We start from the raw sequence: 18,541 nt of genomic DNA on the forward strand, positions 1-18,541 counted from the left end.
TTCCCCTCGTGCCCCCGCGGTCCCTTTCTGCTGTCAAACCAGTTTCACCTACTGACCGATTGGCATCCGTTATCCACCTGGGAGGGCCCCTGTCTGTATGGTTATTTTTGTTCGGACAGACGGTTCCTCCCGCCACATGTGGATTTGCCTCTATCGGTGGAGCCCCTTTCGGAGACGGTTCACCCGCTTCCCCGATACGCTCCAGCCGAGCCCTGTCCGAGCGAAACCAAGACGACCCGTCTGACCCAGTGGCCCTACGTTGGTGTTCCGGTGCGGGGAGTGGCTCACCCAGGCAGCGATGCCCAGGGCGGGGACCACCCTGCTACGCACCGGCACCAGAGACATGTGTTTCTCAAACCCTGTTGTTGGCTGGGTTGTGCGGTTCCTACGAAACCCTCCAGCTAGATAAAGAACTGGAGTGGTGCCCTGGCTCCCGTGGCTCGGGCCGCGGGTAGTTCGTGGCCTCCCGCTGGGCATGCGGTGGATTGCACTGGGGCCTCCTTCCCTCACAGGGTATTTCTAAGTTATATTCAATAGGTAGATATAATACATTTATGGCACAAATGCAGATTGCCCCTTTAAGAAACAGTACTAACCAGTTTCAGGCAAGGAACAAGACAAAGCACGCCAAGAATGACCAATCAGAGACCACAACATTTACAAGTTTCTCACCACTGAACTGACATATACTAATATAATATTTAATGCTGTAGTCTCAGCCATTCCCACAGTATGTTGTCAAAGACCTATCTGGGTTAGAAATGTGTATGATGTCTTTAACCTGAGGTAGGCCTGCTCCACTCTGCCACCTAACTATTCAATAAAATGATCACATGCATTGTTATTGAAAAACCACAAGAGACTGCAAGATGTATATTTTGTTTTTCCATTATATTTAAGTTGAGGTGCAACTGTTTAGTGCAATTGTAACGTCACATTTGTGGAGAACATTGTCTTGACATACAGTACCAGTCAAAAGTTTGGACACACCTACCATTCAAGGGTTTTTGTAAGCAACAACATCGAAGTTCCAAAAGCGAACACTGGCGCTTCTAATGTATGTCACGCCTCCTGTTCCATATCACCCCTCCTATGGAATAGACAGACAGCTGTGAGAATAGTGATTCTTCTAATGTAGTGCATCTCGAAAATATTCAGACCCCTTCCCATAGAATTTTTCCACATTTTGTTACGTTACAGCCTTATTCTAAAATGGATTAAATAAAAAAATCCTCATCAATCTACACCCAATACCCCATAATGACCCAATATTCCCATAATGACCCAATACCCCATAATGACCCAATACCCCCATAATGACCCAATACCCCATAATGACCCAATACCCCCATAATGACCCAATACCCCATAATGACCCAATAACCCATAATGACCCAATACCCCATAAGACCCAATACCCCATAATGACCCAATACCCTATAATGACCCAATACCCCATAATGACCCCATACCCCATAATGACCCCATAATGACCCAATAACCCACAATGACCCAATACCCATAATGACCCCATAATGACCCAATAACCCATAATGACCCAATACCCCATAATGACCCAATACCCCATAATGACCCAATAACCCATAATGACCCAATAACCCATAATGACCCAATAACCCATAATGACCCAATAACCCATAATGACCCCATAACCCATAATGACCCCATAATGACCCAATACCCCATAATGACCCAATACCCCATAATGACCCAATACCCCATAATGACCCAATACCCCATAATGACAAAGTGAAAACAGGTTAACAAATGTGTGCAAATGTATTACAAATAAAAAACAGAAATACCTTATGTAAATAAATATTCAGACCCTTTGCTATGAGTCTCGTAATTGAGCTCAGGTGCATCCTGTTTCCATTGATCATCCTTGAGATGTTTCTACAACTTGATTGGAGTCCACCTGTGGTAAATTCAATTGATTGGACATGATTTGGAAAGGCACACAGCTGTCTATATAAGGTCCCACAGTTGACAGTGCACGTCAGAGCAAAAACCAAGCCATGAGGTCGAAGGAATTGTCCGTAGAGCACCGAGACAGGATTGTGTTGAGGCACAGATCTGGGGAAGGGTACCAAAACATTTCTGCAGCATTGAAGGTCCCCAAGAACAGTGGTATCCAACGTTCTTAAATGGAAGAAGTTTGGAACCACCAATACTCTTCCTAGAGCTGGCCGCCCAGCCAAACTGAGCAATCGGGGGAGAAGGGCCTTGGTCAGGGAGGTGACCAAGAACCCAATGGTCACTCTGACAGAGCTCCAGAGTTCCTCTGTGGAGATGGGAGAACCTTCCAGAAGGACAACCATCTCTGCAGCACTCCACCGATCAGGCTTTTATGGTAGAGTGGTCAGACGGAAGCCACTCCTCAATAAAAGGCACATGACAGCCTGCTTGGAGTTTGCCAAAAGGCACCTAAAGGATTCTCAGACCATGAGAAACAAGATTCTCTGGTCTGATGAAACCAAGATTGAACTCTTTGGCCTGAATGCCAAGCATCATGTCTGGAGGAAACCTGGCACCATCCCTACGGTGAAGCATGGGTGGCAGCATCATGCTGTGGGGATGTTTTTCAGTGGCAGGGACTGGGAGACTAGTCAGGATCGAGGAAAAGATGAACGGAGCAAAGTACAGAGAGATCCTTGATGAAAACCTGCTCCAGAGCACTCAGGACCTCAGACTGGGGCGAAGGGTCACCTTCCAACAGGACAACGACCCTAAGCACACAGCCAAGACAATGCAGGAGTGGCTTCAGGACAAGTCTCTGAATGTCCTTGAGTGGCCCAGCCAGAGCCCGGACTTGAACCCGATCTAACATCTCTGGAGAGACCTGAAAATAGCTGTGCAGAGACGCTCCCCATCCAACCTGACAGAGCTTGAGAGGATCTGCAGAGAAGAATGGGAGAAACTCCCCAAATACAGGTGTGCCAAGCTTGTAGCGTCATACCGAAGAAGACTCGAGACTGTAATCGCTGCCAAAGGTGCTTCAACAAAGTACTGAGTAAAGGGTCTGAATACATGTGTAAATGTGATATTTCAGTTTTTTATATTGAATACATTTTTTTATTGTCATTTATGGGGTATTGTGTGTAGATTGAGGGGAAAAAAACAATTGAATCAATTTTAGAATAAGGCTGTAATGTAACAAAATGTGGAAAAAGTCAAGGGGTCTGAATGCACTGAATGTTCCACCCTACGCCCCATACCAGATGGGGTCCTGTTTTCCCTTTCTTTAATGGTCCCTACAGATAATGCACCTCATTTCTTCACTGACAGAGTCCTTGTTGTTTGATTAAATCCACAGCTAGGAAATACTCCAACCAAAACAACTCAATGAAAAGTGTGTAAAGAAGAGGCAGCAATGGCCCAATTCAACCGTTACTGTAGAGATCTGAAGACCGTGTCCCCGTTCTGTTTATCTCCATGACAACTGTCCATCTGTTCCATTCACCTCCCTGGTCTCCATGGCGATTGTCTGAAGCACTCCAAGCTGACAGAACACCTGACACACAAGTGTCCATCATTGTCTTTGGTCAGTTAAATAAATTGGCAAAACATGGGGTTTCTTCTTCTAGCGGTCTCCTTGATTGAGCCATATTGGTTGTTGTTTGCTTTGCATGAGGTCAGTTCACAGCATAGTAAAGGTTCTCCTCCCTCCTCCTCCTCCCCCTGTGGACGGGGGCTATGCGGAGGTCCCAGAGCTCTGTGAGGACGGCAGGGGCTGAGGCTGGGGGTTAGGCGAGCCATAGCTGGGCTGGACCTGAGCCTGGAACTGAGCCATCTGCTCTGGGCTGGCCAGGGTTTTCAGGAGGTTGTTCTCCTGCTCCAACTGGGAGTTCCTCTCTATCAGCTCCTTAATCTGGTCCTTCAACACATCCACCTCCTCTCTCACAGCATACATCAGGTGGCTCTTTACCAGGTCCTGAGAGAGATGGAGGGAGAGAGAGAGAGAGGAAGGGATGGAAGGAGAGAGATGGAGAGATGGAAGGAGAGCGATGGAGAGAGGAAGGGATGAGGCAGAGAGATGGAGAGAGGAAGGGATGAGGCGGAGAGATGGAAAGAGGAAGGGATGAGGCAGAGAGATGGAGAGAGGAAGGGATGAGGCAGAGAGATGGAAAGAGGAAGGGATGAGGCAGAGAGATGGAGAGAGGAAGGGATGAAAGGAGAGAGATGGAGAGAGGAAGGGATGAGGCAGAGAGATGGAGAGAGGAAGGGATGAGTCAGAGAGATGGAAAGAGGAAGGGATGAGGCAGAGAGATGGAGAGAGGAAGGGATGAGGCAGAGAGATGGAGAGAGGAAGGGATGAAAGGAGAGAGATGGAGAGAGGAAGGGATGAGGCAGAGAGATGGAGAGAGGAAGGGATGAGTCAGAGAGATGGAAAGAGGAAGGGATGAGGCAGAGAGAGGAAGGGATGAGGCAGAGAGATGGAGAGAGGAAGGGATGAGGCAGAGAGATGGAGAGAGGAAGGGATGAGGCAGAGAGATGGAGAGAGGAAGGGATGGAGGCAGAGAGATGGAGAGAGGAAGGGATGGAGGCAGAGAGATGGAGAGAGGAAGGGATGAGGCAGAGAGATGGAGAGAGGAAGGGATGAGGCAGAGAGATGGAGAGAGGAAGGGATGGAGGCAGAGAGATGAGAGAGGAAGGGATGAGGCAGAGAGATGGAGAGAGGAAGGGGTGAGGCAGAGAGATGGAGAGAGGAAGGGATGAGGCAGAGAGATGGAGAGAGGAAGGGATGGAGGCAGAGAGATGGAGAGAGGAAGGGATGAGGCAGAGAGATGGAGAGAGGAAGGGATGGAGGCAGAGAGATGGAGAGAGGAAGGGATGGAGGCAGAGAGATGGAGAGAGGAAGGGATGAGGCAGAGAGATGGAGAGAGGAAGGGATGGAGGGAGAGAGATGGAGAGAGGAAGGGATGAGGCAGAGAGATGGAGAGAGGAAGGGGTGAGGCAGAGAGATGGAGAGAGGAAGGGATGAGGCAGAGAGATGGAGAGGTGAAGGGATGAGGCAGAGAGATGGAGAGAGGAAGGGATGAGGCAGAGAGATGGAGAGAGGAAGGGATGGAGGCAGAGAGATGGAGAGGTGAAGGGATGAGGCAGAGAGATGGAGAGAGGAAGGGATGAGGCAGAGAGATGGAGAGAGGAAGGGGTGAGGCAGAGAGATGGAGAGAGGAAGGGATGAGGCAGAGAGATGGAGAGAGGAAGGGATGAGGCAGAGAGATGGAGAGAGGAAGGGATGAGGCAGAGAGATATAAAGGGAGAGATAAATGTATTTGTTTAATGTGAGAGTTAGATGGGTCAAAGATCATACCCCCAAGACATGCTAACCTCTCACCATTACCAATAACAGGGGAGGTTAGCATTTTATATCATACCCCCAAGACATGCTAACCTCTCACCATTACCAATAACAGGGGAGGTTAGCATGTCTTGGGGGGTATGGTATTTGTTCATCTGTAACTTTCTCACTCATCATTATTCACAATTCATTCAGGATTATCCGTAATCATGGTAGCATCCACATTAATGTAAAAGTGTTTAGGAACATATTATATTCTTATTGACAATAAAAGTGACTCCAAAATGACACAATACATTATTTATCATTTCTATTGGGCACAAAATAATCTGAAACACAACCAAAACAAACAGCAAATACATCCAACAAGTTTGTAGAGTCCCAAGCTTGATGTAGTCATTGTGTGCTATGAATATGGGACCAAATAATTCACTTTTTAATACACATACGTGAATTTGTCCCAATACTTTTGGTCCCCTAAAATGGGGGGACTATGTACAAAAAGTGCTGTAATTTGTAAACGGTTCACCCTATATGGATGAAAATACCCTCAAATTAAAGCTGACAGTCTGCACTTTGGAATACCGAGGTCTAAGTGTCTAAATACTTTAGGGGCTCACTGTATATGTATGTTCCATATCCTTTCCACAGTAGGGTTAGGGTTAGGGTTAGCTAGCCGTCTGGAATACCGAGGTCTAAGTGTCTAAATACTTTAGGGGCTCACTGTATATGTATGTTCCATATCCTTTCCACAGTAGGGTTAGGGTTAGGGTTAGCTAGCCGTCTGGAATACCGAGGTCTAAGTGTCTAAATACTTTAGGGGCTCACTGTATATGCATGTTCCATATCCTTTCCACAGCAGTGAACAGTTCAGTCAGAAAGGGCTCACTGTATATGTATGTTCCATATCCTTTCCACAGTAGTGAACAGTTCAGTCAGAAAGGATACAGCATATCCAATCATCCAAGACAAAGTAACAACCACACACTGACTGATGGAAAACTGATGGAATCTGACCAGAAAATACATTCATACTGAAAAGTTCTATCTTCAGCTGTGATGGTAGAAATCTATTGTTGTGTGCAGGCATTCCCATAGTAGTTAGTTAGTTAGTTAGTGGTCTAATGAGTGGAGGCATTCCCATAGTAGTTAGTTAGTGGTCTAATGAGTGGAGGCATTCCCATAGTAGTTAGTTAGTTAGTTAGTTAGTGGTCTAATGAGTGGAGGCATTCCCATAGTAGTTAGTTAGTGGTCTAATGAGTGGAGGCATTCCCATAGTAGTTAGTTAGTGGTCTAATGAGTGGAGGCATTCCCATAGTAGTTAGTTAGTGGTCTAATGAGTGGAGGCATTCCCATAGTAGTTAGTTAGTGGTCTAATGAGTGGAGGCATTCCCATAGCAGTTAGTTAGTGGTCTAATGAGTGGAGGCATTCCCATAGTAGTTAGTTAGTGGTCTAATGAGTGGAGGCATTCCCATAGTAGTTAGTTAGTTAGTTAGTTAGTTAGTGGTCTAATGAGTGGAGGCATTCCCATAGTAGTTAGTTAGTGGTCTAATGAGTGGAGGCATTCCCATAGTAGTTAGTTAGTGGTCTAATGAGTGGAGGCATTCCCATAGTAGTTAGTTAGTGGTCTAATGAGTGGAAGCATTCCCATAGTAGTTAGTTAGTTAGTTAGTGGTCTAATGAGTGGAGGCATTCCCATAGTAGTTAGTTAGTTAGTTAGTTAGTTAGTGGTCTAATGAGTGGAGGCATTCCCATAGTAGTTAGTTAGTGGTCTAATGAGTGGAGGCATTCCCATAGTAGTTAGTTAGTTAGTTAGTGGTCTAATGAGTGGAGGCATTCCCATAGTAGTTAGTTAGTGGTCTAATGAGTGGAGGCATTCCCATAGTAGTTAGTTAGTTAGTTAGTTAGTGGTCTAATGAGTGGAGGCATTCCCATAGTAGTTAGTTAGTGGTCTAATGAGTGGAGGCATTCCCATAGTAGTTAGTTAGTGGTCTAATGAGTGGAGGCATTCCCATAGTAGTTAGTTAGTGGTCTAATGAGTGGAGGCATTCCCATAGCAGTTAGTTAGTGGTCTAATGAGTGGAGGCATTCCCATAGTAGTTAGTTAGTGGTCTAATGAGTGGAGGCATTCCCATAGTAGTTAGTTAGCTAGTTAGTTAGTGGTCTAATGAGTAGAGGCATTCCCATAGTAGTTAGTTAGTGGTCTAATGAGTGGAGGCATTCCCATAGTAGTTAGTTAGTGGTCTAATGAGTGGAGGCATTCCCATAGTAGTTAGTTAGTGGTCTAATGAGTGGAAGCATTCCCATAGTAGTTAGTTAGTAAGTTAGTGGTCTAATGAGTGGAGGCATTCCCATAGTAGTTAGTTAGTTAGTTAGTTAGTGGTCTAATGAGTGGAGGCATTCCCATAGTAGTTAGTTAGTGGTCTAATGAGTGGAGGCATTCCCATAGTAGTTAGTTAGTTAGTTAGTGGTCTAATGAGTGGAGGCATTCCCATAGTAGTTAGTTAGTGGTCTAATGAGTGGAGGCATTCCCATAGTAGTTAGTTAGTTAGTGGTCTAATGAGTGGAGGCATTCCCATAGTAGTTAGTTAGTTAGTTAGTTAGTGGTCTAATGAGTGGAGGCATTCCCATAGTAGTTAGTTAGTTAGTTAGTGGTCTAATGAGTGGAGGCATTCCCATAGTAGTTAGTTAGTTAGTTAGTGGTCTAATGAGTGGAGGCATTCCCATAGTAGTTAGTTAGTTAGTGGTCTAATGAGTGGAGGCATTCCCATAGTAGTTAGTTAGTGGTCTAATGAGTGGAGGCATTCCCATAGTAGTTAGTTAGTGGTCTAATGAGTGGAGGCATTCCCATAGTAGTTAGTTAGTGGTCTAATGAGTGAGGCATTCCCATAGTAGTTAGTTAGTTAGTGGTCTAATGAGTGGAGGCATTCCCATAGTAGTTAGTTAGTGGTCTAATGAGTGGAGGCATTCCCATAGTAGTTAGTTAGTGGTCTAATGAGTGGAGGCATTCCCATAGTAGTTAGTTAGTGGTCTAATGAGTGGAGGCATTCCCATAGTAGTTAGTTAGTGGTCTAATGAGTGCAGGCATTCCCATAGCAGTTAGTTAGTTAGTGGTCTAATGAGTGGAGGCATTCCCATAGTAGTTAGTTAGTGGTCTAATGAGTGGAGGCATTCCCATAGTAGTTAGTGGTCTAATGAGTGGAGGCATTCCCATAGTAGTTAGTTAGTGGTCTAATGAGTGGAAGCATTCCCATAGTAGTTAGTTAGTTAGTTAGTGGTCTAATGAGTGGAGGCATTCCCATAGTAGTTAGTTAGTGGTCTAATGAGTGGAAGCATTCCCATAGTAGTTAGTTAGTTAGTGGTCTAATGAGTGGAGGCATTCCCATAGTAGTTAGTTAGTTAGTTAGTGGTCTAATGAGTGGAGGCATTCCCATAGTAGTTAGTTAGTGGTCTAATGAGTGGAGGCATTCCCATAGTAGTTAGTTAGTGGTCTAATGTGGAGGCATTCCCATAGCAGTTAGTTAGTTAGTGGTCTAATGAGTGGAGGCATTCCCATAGTAGTTAGTTAGTTAGTTAGTGGTCTAATGAGTGGAAGCATTCCCATAGTAGTTAGTTAGTTAGTTAGTTAGTGGTCTAATGAGTGGAGGCATTCCCATAGTAGGTAGTTAGTTAGTTAGTTAGTTAGTTAGTGGTCTAATGAGTGGAGGCATTCCCATAGTAGTTAGTTAGTGGTCTAATGAGTGGAGGCATTCCCATAGTAGTTAGTTAGTGGTCTAATGTGGAGGCATTCCCATAGCAGTTAGTTAGTTAGTTAGTGGTCTAATGAGTGGAGGCATTCCCATAGTAGTTAGTTAGTTAGTTAGTGGTCTAATGAGTGGAGGCATTCCCATAGTAGTTAGTTAGTTAGTTAGTGGTCTAATGAGTGGAGGCATTCCCATAGTAGTTAGTTAGTTAGTTAGTGGTCTAATGAGTGGAGGCATTCCCATAGTAGTTAGTTAGTGGTCTAATGAGTGGAGGCATTCCCATAGTAGTTAGTTAGTGGTCTAATGAGTGGAGGCATTCCCATAGCAGTTAGTTAGTGGTCTAATGAGTGGAGGCATTCCCATAGTAGTTAGTTAGTGGTCTAATGAGTGGAGGCATTCCCATAGTAGTTAGTTAGTTAGTTAGTTAGTTAGTTAGTTAGTTAGTGGTCTAATGAGTGGAGGCATTCCCATAGTAGTTAGTTAGTGGTCTAATGAGTGGAGGCATTCCCATAGTAGTTAGTTAGTGGTCTAATGAGTGGAGGCATTCCCATAGTAGTTAGTTAGTGGTCTAATGAGTGGAAGCATTCCCATAGTAGTTAGTTAGTTAGTTAGTGGTCTAATGAGTGGAGGCATTCCCATAGTAGTTAGTTAGTTAGTTGTTAGTGGTCTAATGAGTGGAGGCATTCCATAGTAGTTAGTTAGTGGTCCAATGAGTGGAGGCATTCCCATAGGTAGTTAGTTTAGTTGAGAGTTAGTGGTCCAACTGAGTGGAGGCATTCCCATAGTAGTTAGTTAGTGGTCTAATGAGTGGAGGCATTCCCATAGTAGTTAGTTAGTTAGTTAGTTAGTGGTCTAATGAGTAGAGGCATTCCCATAGTAGTTAGTTAGTTAGTTAGTGGTCTAATGAGTGGAGGCATTCCCATAGTAGTTAGTTAGTGGTCTAATGAGTGGAGGCATTCCCATAGTAGTTAGTTAGTGGTCTAATGAGTGGAGGCATTCCCATAGTAGTTAGTTAGTGGTCTAATGAGTGGAGGCATTCCCATAGTAGTTAGTTAGTGGTCTAATGAGTGGAGGCATTCCCATAGTAGTTAGTTAGTTAGTGGTCCAATGGTGGAGGCATTCCCATAGTAGTTAGTTAGTGGTCTAATGAGTGGAGGCATTCCCATAGTAGTTAGTTAGTGGTCTAATGAGTGGAGGCATTCCCATAGTAGTTAGTTAGTGGTCTAATGAGTGGAGGCATTCCCATAGTAGTTAGTTAGTGGTCTAATGAGTGGAGGCATTCCCATAGCAGTTAGTTAGTGGTCTAATGAGTGGAGGCATTCCCATAGTAGTTAGTTAGTTAGTTAGTAGTCTAATGAGTGGAGGCATTCCCATAGTAGTTAGTTAGTTAGTGGTCTAATGAGTGGAGGCATTCCCATAGTAGTTAGTTAGTTAGTGGTCTAATGAGTGGAGGCATTCCCATAGTAGTTAGTTAGTTAGTGGTCTAATGAGTGGAGGCATTCCCATAGTAGTTAGTTAGTGGTCTAATGAGTGGAGGCATTCCCATAGTAGTTAGTTAGTGGTCTAATGAGTGGAGGCATTCCCATAGTAGTTAGTTAGTGGTCTAATGAGTGGAGGCATTCCCATAGTAGTTAGTTAGTTAGTGGTCTAATGAGTGGAGGCATTCCCATAGTAGTTAGTTAGTGGTCTAATGAGTGGAGGCATTCCCATAGTAGTTAGTTAGTGGTCTAATGAGTGGAGGCATTCCCATAGTAGTTAGTTAGTGGTCTAATGAGTGGAGGCATTCCCATAGTAGTTAGTTAGTGGTCTAATGAGTGGAGGCATTCCCATAGCAGTTAGTTAGTGGTCTAATGAGTGGAGGCATTCCCATAGTAGTTAGTTAGTTAGTTAGTAGTCTAATGAGTGGAGGCATTCCCATAGTAGTTAGTTAGTTAGTGGTCTAATGAGTGGAGGCATTCCCATAGTAGTTAGTTAGTTAGTTAGTGGTCTAATGAGTGGAGGCATTCCCATAGTAGTTAGTTAGTTAGTGGTCTAATGAGTGGAGGCATTCCCATAGTAGTTAGTTAGTGGTCTAATGAGTGGAGGCATTCCCATAGTAGTTAGTTAGTGGTCTAATGAGTGGAGGCATTCCCATAGCAGTTAGTTAGTGGTCTAATGAGTGGAGGCATTCCCATACTAGTTAGTTAGTTAGTTAGTGGTCTAATGAGTGGAGGCATTCCCATAGTAGTTAGTTAGTTAGTTAGTGGTCTAATGAGTGGAGGCATTCCCATAGTAGTTAGTTAGTTAGTTAGTGGTCTAATGAGTGGAGGCATTCCCATAGTAGTTAGTTAGTGGTCTAATGAGTGGAGGCATTCCCATAGTAGTTAGTTAGTGGTCTAATGAGTGGAAGCATTCCCATAGTTAGTTAGTGGTCTAATGAGTGGAAGCATTCCCATAGTAGTTAGTTAGTTAGTTAGTGGTCTAATGAGTGGAGGCATTCCCATAGTAGTTAGTTAGTGGTCTAATGAGTGGAGGCATTCCCATAGTAGTTAGTTAGTGGTCTAATGAGTGGAAGCATTCCCATAGTAGTTAGTTAGTGGTCTAATGAGTGGAGGCATTCCCATAGTAGTTAGTTAGTGGTCTAATGAGTGGAAGCATTCCCATAGTAGTTAGTTAGTTAGTTAGTGGTCTAATGAGTGGAGGCATTCCCATAGTAGTTAGTTAGTGGTCTAATGAGTGGAGGCATTCCCATAGTAGTTAGTTAGTGGTCTAATGAGTGGAAGCATTCCCATAGTAGTTAGTTAGTGGTCTAATGAGTGGAGGCATTCCATAGTAGTTAGTTAGTGGTCTAATGAGTGGAAGCATTCCCATAGTAGTTAGTTAGTTAGTGGTCTAATGAGTGGAGGCATTCCCATAGTAGTTAGTTAGTGGTCTAATGAGTGGAAGCATTCCCATAGTAGTTAGTTAGTTAGTTAGTGGTCTAATGAGTGGAGGCATTCCCATAGTAGTTAGTTAGTGGTCTAATGAGTGGAGGCATTCCCATAGTAGTTAGTTAGTGGTCTAATGAGTGGAGGCATTCCCATAGTAGTTAGTTAGTTAGTGGTCTAATGAGTGGAGGCATTCCCATAGTAGTTAGTTAGTTAGTTAGTGGTCTAATGAGTGGAGGCATTCCCATAGTAGTTAGTTAGTGGTCTAATGAGTGGAGGCATTCCCATAGTAGTTAGTTAGTGGTCTAATGAGTGGAAGCATTCCCATAGTAGTTAGTTAGTGGTCTAATGAGTGGGAGGCATTCCCATAGTAGTTAGTTAGTGGTCTAATGAGTGGAGGCATTCCCATAGTAGTTAGTTAGTGGTCTAATGAGTGGAGGCATTCCCATAGTAGTTAGTTAGTGGTCTAATGAGTGGAGGCATTCCCATAGTAGTTAGTTAGTGGTCTAATGAGTGGAGGCATTCCCATAGTAGTTAGTTAGTGGTCTAATGAGTGGAGGCATTCCCATAGTAGTTAGTTAGTGGTCTAATGAGTGGAGGCATTCCCATAGTAGTTAGTGGTCTAATGAGTGGAGGCATTCCCATAGTAGTTAGTTAGTGGTCTAATGAGTGGAGGCATTCCCATAGCAGTTAGTTAGTGGTCTAATGAGTGGAAGCATTCCCATAGTAGTTAGTTAGTTAGTTAGTTAGTGGTCTAATGAGTGGAGGCATTCCCATAGTAGTTAGTTAGTGGTCTAATGAGTGGAGGCATTCCCATAGTAGTTAGTTAGTGGTCTAATGAGTGGAGGCATTCCCATAGTAGTTAGTTAGTGGTCTAATGAGTGGAGGCATTCCCATAGTAGTTAGTTAGTGGTCTAATGAGTGGAGGCATTCCCATAGTAGTTAGTTAGTGGTCTAATGAGTGGAGGCATTCCCATAGTAGTTAGTTAGTGGTCTAATGAGTGGAGGCATTCCCATAGTAGTTAGTTAGTGGTCTAATGAGTGGAGGCATTCCCATAGTAGTTAGTTAGTGGTCTAATGAGTGGAGGCATTCCCATAGTAGTTAGTTAGTGGTCTAATGAGTGGAGGCATTCCCATAGTAGTTAGTTAGTTAGTTAGTGGTCTAATGAGTGGAGGCATTCAGCTAATGCAGTTCCCGCCTTCAAACTGACAAGCTAGAGAACAGAATGTTCTGCATCGGCAGGGAGGAGCTAACAGATAAGTTATTTATACCGGGGCATCTGAGAGCAGACTTGCCTAGCAACACCTGACAGGGAACCGACCAACCGAATCACGGCAAATACAGAGACGGTTGCAGTCATTCAATCAAAGTGTCTTTATTGTACCAAGTATCCAACGGTTTCATTACCGGCACGTTCTCTCTCCCAGAACAGTCAGATGTTCCAACACTTTAATTAGACTCCAGTACTCTGAACACCGGTCCTATTCCGTTTAAATAAAGTTGACATTTACATTTGACCTTTTAGTCATTTAGATTTGATTATATACATATTAACAATGAGGATATTAACTTACCATTGCTTGTTCGATTTTATTGTCGATGGCCACCAAACTGGCACCAGAAGAACTGAAACACAAACATACACAACTCCAGCTTTAACAAGAACAGGGTTAGGGTTGGGGTTAGGGTTAGCTAACCCTATATAGATATCACTGGGGTTAGGGTTAGCTAATAACACATTATAACCCTATATAGACATCACTGGGGTCAGGGTTAGCTAACCCTATATAGACATCACTGGGGTTAGGGTTAGCTAACCCTATATAGACATCACTGGGGTTAGGGTTAGCTAACCCTATATAGACATCACTGGGGTTAGGGTTAGCTAACCCTATATAGACGTCACTGGGGTTAGGGTTAGCTAACCCTATAGACATCACTGAGGTTAGGTTAGCTAACCCTATATAGACGTTACTGTAAGGGCTAACCCTAAAGACGTCACTGGGGTTAGGGTTAGCTAACCCTATATAGACGTCACTGAGGGTTAGGGTTAGCTAACCCTATATAGACGTCACTGGGGTTAGGGTTAGCTAACCCTATATAGACGTCACTGGGGTTAGGGTTAGCTAACCCTATATAGACGTCACTGGGGTTAGGGTTAGCTAACCCTATATAGACGTCACTGGGGTTAGGGTTAGCTAACCCTATATAGACGTCACTGGGGTTAGGGTTAGCTAACCCTATATAGACGTCACTGGGGTTAGGGTTAGCTAACCCTATATAGACGTCACTGGGGTTAGGGTTAGCTAACCCTATATAGACGTCACTGGGGTTAGGGTTAGCTAACCCTATATAGACGCCACTGGGGTTAGGGTTAGCTAACCCTATATAGACGTCACTGGGGTTAGGGTTAGCTAACCCCATATAGACGTCACTGGGGTTAGGGTTAGCTAACCCTATATAGACGTCACTGGGGTTAGGAGTTAGCTAACCCTATATAGACGCTCACTGGGGTTAGGGGTTAGCTAACCCTATATAGACGTCCTGGAGTTAGGGTTAGCTAACCCTATATAGACGCATCAAGGGGGTTAGGGTTAGCTAACCCTATAGACGTCACTGGGGTTAAGGGTTAGCTAACCCTTATAGACGTCACTGAGGTTAGGTTAGCTAACCCTATATAGAGTCACTGGAGTTAGGTTAGCTAACCCTATATAGACGTCACTGGGGTTAGGGTTAGCTAACCCTATATAGACGTCACTAGGGTTAGGGTTAGCTAACCCTATATAGACGTCACTGGGGTTAGAGTTAGCTAACCCTATATAGACGTCACTGGGGTTAGGTTAGCTAACCCTATATAGACGTCACTGGGGTTAGGGTTAGCTAACCCTATATAGACGTCACTGAGGTTAGGGTTAGCTAACCCTATATAGACGCGTCACTGGGGTTGGGTTAGCTAACCCTATATAGACGTCACTGGGGTTAGGGTTAGCTAACCCTATATAGACGTCAGTGGGGTTAGGTTAGCTAACCCTATATAGACGTCACTGGGGTTAGGGTTAGCTAACCCTATATGAGACGTCTGGGAGGTTAGCTAACCCCTATAGACGTCAGTGGGGTTAGGGTTAGCTAACCCTATATAGACGTCACTGGGGTTAGGGTTAGCTAACCCTATATAGACGTCACTGGGGTTAGGTTAGCTAACCCTATATAGACGCCACTGGGGTTAGGGTTAGCTAACCCTATATAGACGCCACTGGGGTTAGGGTTAGCTAACCCTATATAGACGTCACTGGGGTTAGGGTTAGCTAACCCTATATAGACGCCACTGGGGTTAGAGTTAGCTAACCCTATATAGACGCCACTGGGGTTAGGGTTAGCTAACCCTATATAGACGTCACTGGGGTTAGGGTTAGCTAACCCTATATAGACGTCACTGGGGTTAGGGTTAGCTAACCCCATATAGACGTCACTGGGGTTAGGTTAGCTAACCCTATATAGACGTCACTGGGGTTAGGGTTAGCTAACCCTATATAGACGCTCACTGGGGTTAGGTTAGCTAACCCTATATAGACGTCACTGGGGTTAGGGTTAGCTAACCCTATATAGACGTCACTGGGTTAAGAGTTAGCTAACCCATAGACGTCACTGGGGTTAGGTTAGCTAACCCTATATAGACGTCACTGGGGTTAGGGTTAGCTAACCCTATATAGACGTCACTGGGGTTAGGTTAGCTAACCCTATATAGACGTCACTGATAGAGTTAGCTAACCCCTATAGACGTCACTGGGGGGTTAGCTAACCCTATATAGACGTCACTGGGGTTAGGGTTAGCTAACCCATATAGACGTCACTGGGGTAAAGGGTAGCTAACCCTATATAGACGTCACTGGGGGTTGGGTTAGCTAACCCTATATAGACGTCACTGGGGTTAGAAGTTAGCTAACCCCATATAGACGTCACTGGGGTTAGGGTTAGCTAACCCTATATAGACGTCACTGAAGTTAGGTAGCTAACCCTATATAGACGTCACTGAGTTAGGGTTAGCTAACCCCATAGACGTCACTGGGGTTAGGGTTAGCTAACCCTATATAGACGTCACTGGGGTTAGGGGTTAGCTAACCCTATATAGACGCACTGGGGTTAGGTAGCTAACCCATATAGACGTCACTGGGGTTAGGGTTAGCTAACCCTATATAGACGTCACTGGGGTTAGGTTAGCTAACCCTATATAGACGTCACTGGGGTTAGGGTTAGCTAACCCTATATAGACGTCACTGGGGTTAGGGTTAGCTAACCCTATATAGACGTCACTGGGGTTAGGGTTAGCTAACCCTATATAGACGTCACTGGGGTTAGGGTTAGCTAACCCTATATAGACGTCACTGGGGTTAGGGTTAGCTAACCCTATATAGACGTCACTGGGGTTAGAGTTAGCTAACCCTATATAGACGTCACTGGGGTTAGGGTTAGCTAACCCATATAGACGTCACTGGGGTTAGGGGTTAGCTAACCCTATATAGACGTACTGGGTTAGGGTTAGCTAACCCTATATAGACGTCACTGGGGTTAGGGTTAGCTAACCCTATATAGACGTCACTGGGGTTAGGGTTAGCTAACCCTATATAGACGTCACTGGGGTTAGGGTTAGCTAACCCTATATAGATATCACTGGGGTTTTGGCAGATGTTGACACGGTAGGTATTAGTGAAGGTGCATTCTGGGTTAGGGTCACATTAACGGACTGAATGAAGGAATGTACAACTATTAGACTTTATATATAGCTATAAGATTATTATTGTTGGGGTTTACCTATCAGGTTGTGGGGCTTTAGCTACCAGGTTTATGTAAGGGTTATATAATGTTATGGTTATAAATTATTTAGTCAACACGATGCGGAAAAGTTTAACACTGCAGAGCTCATCAAGTTATGAACCCCTCAATACTGCAGGACCGCACCACGCATTAAAACATATAATCATCATAATACATTGAAATTCTAACCGTCACGGTCCCATTCATTTGATGCATAGCCATATTCTATTGCCTTTGCAAACAAGTTTGATAAATAAGCTGGGAAAACATGTTACCTATTGTCAAGCCTGACTGGACTGGTCTCTTTAGCAAGCACGGAAGACAGAAAAGAAATAGACAAATTCCTCAGTTGACAAACACCAAGGTCCATCTCCACTGCAAAACAATGGGAAGTCATCATTTTTCATCCATTAAAACAAAAGGCAATACTTCAAATGTAGAAAATGTCCAGTGTAATAAAAGTAAAAAAACATCACATCAGAATTGGCAGAAGGTCCGTTCTCCGGGCGGTACAAGCTGCCAACCGGGGCAGTCTTATACACTGACGCAGCACAAAGGATAACCACAGCGAGACTGACTGGCTCCGCTAAGCTGGGAATCTGCAGCTCCTGTCCCAACTGCAGAAATTATGCATGAAAACAGCGCTGTACTGGCTGCCATTGGCGGAGAGTGACCTCATTTGAATAATTGAAGTGGCAACGCCCCCACCTGTGGCCCAGCTTCATATGTAACTGCACCTAACTGTTCACTGCCATCCAAACCATCCAGAACCCAGGGTTAGGGTTATAGGGGATCCACTGCACCTAACTGTTCACTGCCATCCAAACCATACAGAACCCAGGAAGCAGCCCGGGACAGGATGAGGAGTCTCACTGGGAAACAGTTGGGAAACAGTTAACCCAATACTTCTGGTTTCTTAAAATAAGCTTCAACATTTGTCATCTTCATTGTAACTAAAATGCTAAAACAAATGTAGACTATGTATGAGCAGAACGAATGACTAATACAAGGGAAAGTCAGACCTGGTCTGGTACAGTAGACCATAACGTGAAAATAGATGTTTTAAATACTATGGCCACTTTGTTTGGTAGCCTATAGGACCCCTATTGGGTTAGGGTTATAGGGGATCCACTGCAGCAGCAGGTGGGAGTTGGGACTGTACTCTATAGGTGGAACCATAAACAGGGTTAGGGTTATAGGGGATCCACTGCAGCAGCAGGTGGGAGTTGGGACTGTACTCTATAGGTGGAACCATAAACAGGGTTAGGGTTATAGGGGATCCACTGCAGCAGCAGGTGGGAGTTGGGACTGTACTCTATAGGTGGAACCATAAACAGGGTTAGGGTTATAGGGGATCCACTGCAGCAGCAGGTGGGAGTTGGGACTGTACTCTATAGGTGGAACCATAAACAGGGTTAGGGTTATAGGGGATCCACTGCAGCAGCAGGTGGGAGTTGGGACTGTACTCTATAGGTGGAACCATAAACAGGGTTAGGGTTATAGGGGATCCACTGCAGCAGCAGGTGGGAGTTGGGACTGTACTCTATAGGTGGAACCATAAACAGGGTTAGGGTTATAGGGGATCCACTGCAGCAGCAGGTGGGAGTTGGGACTGTACTCTATAGGTGGAACCATAAACAGGGTTAGGGTTATAGGGGATCCACTGCAGCAGCAGGTGGGAGTTGGGACTGTACTCTATAGGTGGAACCATAAACAGGGTTAGGGTTATAGGGGATCCACTGCAGCAGCAGG

General features: G+C 44.6%; 1 protein-coding gene across 1 annotated transcript; it reads right to left on the bottom strand.

Annotated features, from left to right (window-relative positions):
- Window positions 1–3,140: 3,140 nt before the first annotated feature.
- LOC121561265 (TSC22 domain family protein 1) lies at window positions 3,141–17,186 on the bottom strand. Its single transcript, XM_045219574.1, has 3 exons — window positions 17,065–17,186; window positions 13,552–13,603; window positions 3,141–3,955 (listed from the first exon to the last, which is right to left on the bottom strand). The coding sequence occupies exons 1-3, from the start codon at window positions 17,184–17,186 to the stop codon at window positions 3,716–3,718; spliced, it is 414 nt and encodes a 137-aa protein (XP_045075509.1). The 3' UTR covers window positions 3,141–3,715.
- Between the last annotated feature and the right edge of the window lie 1,355 nt (window positions 17,187–18,541).

The sequence above is a fragment of the Coregonus clupeaformis genome, unplaced genomic scaffold (genome assembly GCF_020615455.1).
Source record: "Coregonus clupeaformis isolate EN_2021a unplaced genomic scaffold, ASM2061545v1 scaf2500, whole genome shotgun sequence".
NCBI lineage: Eukaryota > Metazoa > Chordata > Actinopteri > Salmoniformes > Salmonidae > Coregonus > Coregonus clupeaformis.

What these genes read in the sequence shown, in the direction of transcription:
- LOC121561265 (XM_045219574.1), bottom strand. Translation starts at nt 17,186, where the DNA reads ATGACTTCCCATTGTTTTGCAGTGGAGATGGACCTTGGTGTTTGTCAA. An exon ending in CCAGTCAGGCTTGACAATAG is followed by an intron (nt 13,604 to 17,064) that starts GTAACATGTTTT and finishes TTTGTGTTTCAG; the next exon opens with TTCTTCTGGTGCCAGTTTGG. An exon ending in ATAAAATCGAACAAGCAATG is followed by an intron (nt 3,956 to 13,551) that starts GTAAGTTAATAT and finishes CATCTCTCTCAG; the next exon opens with GACCTGGTAAAGAGCCACCT.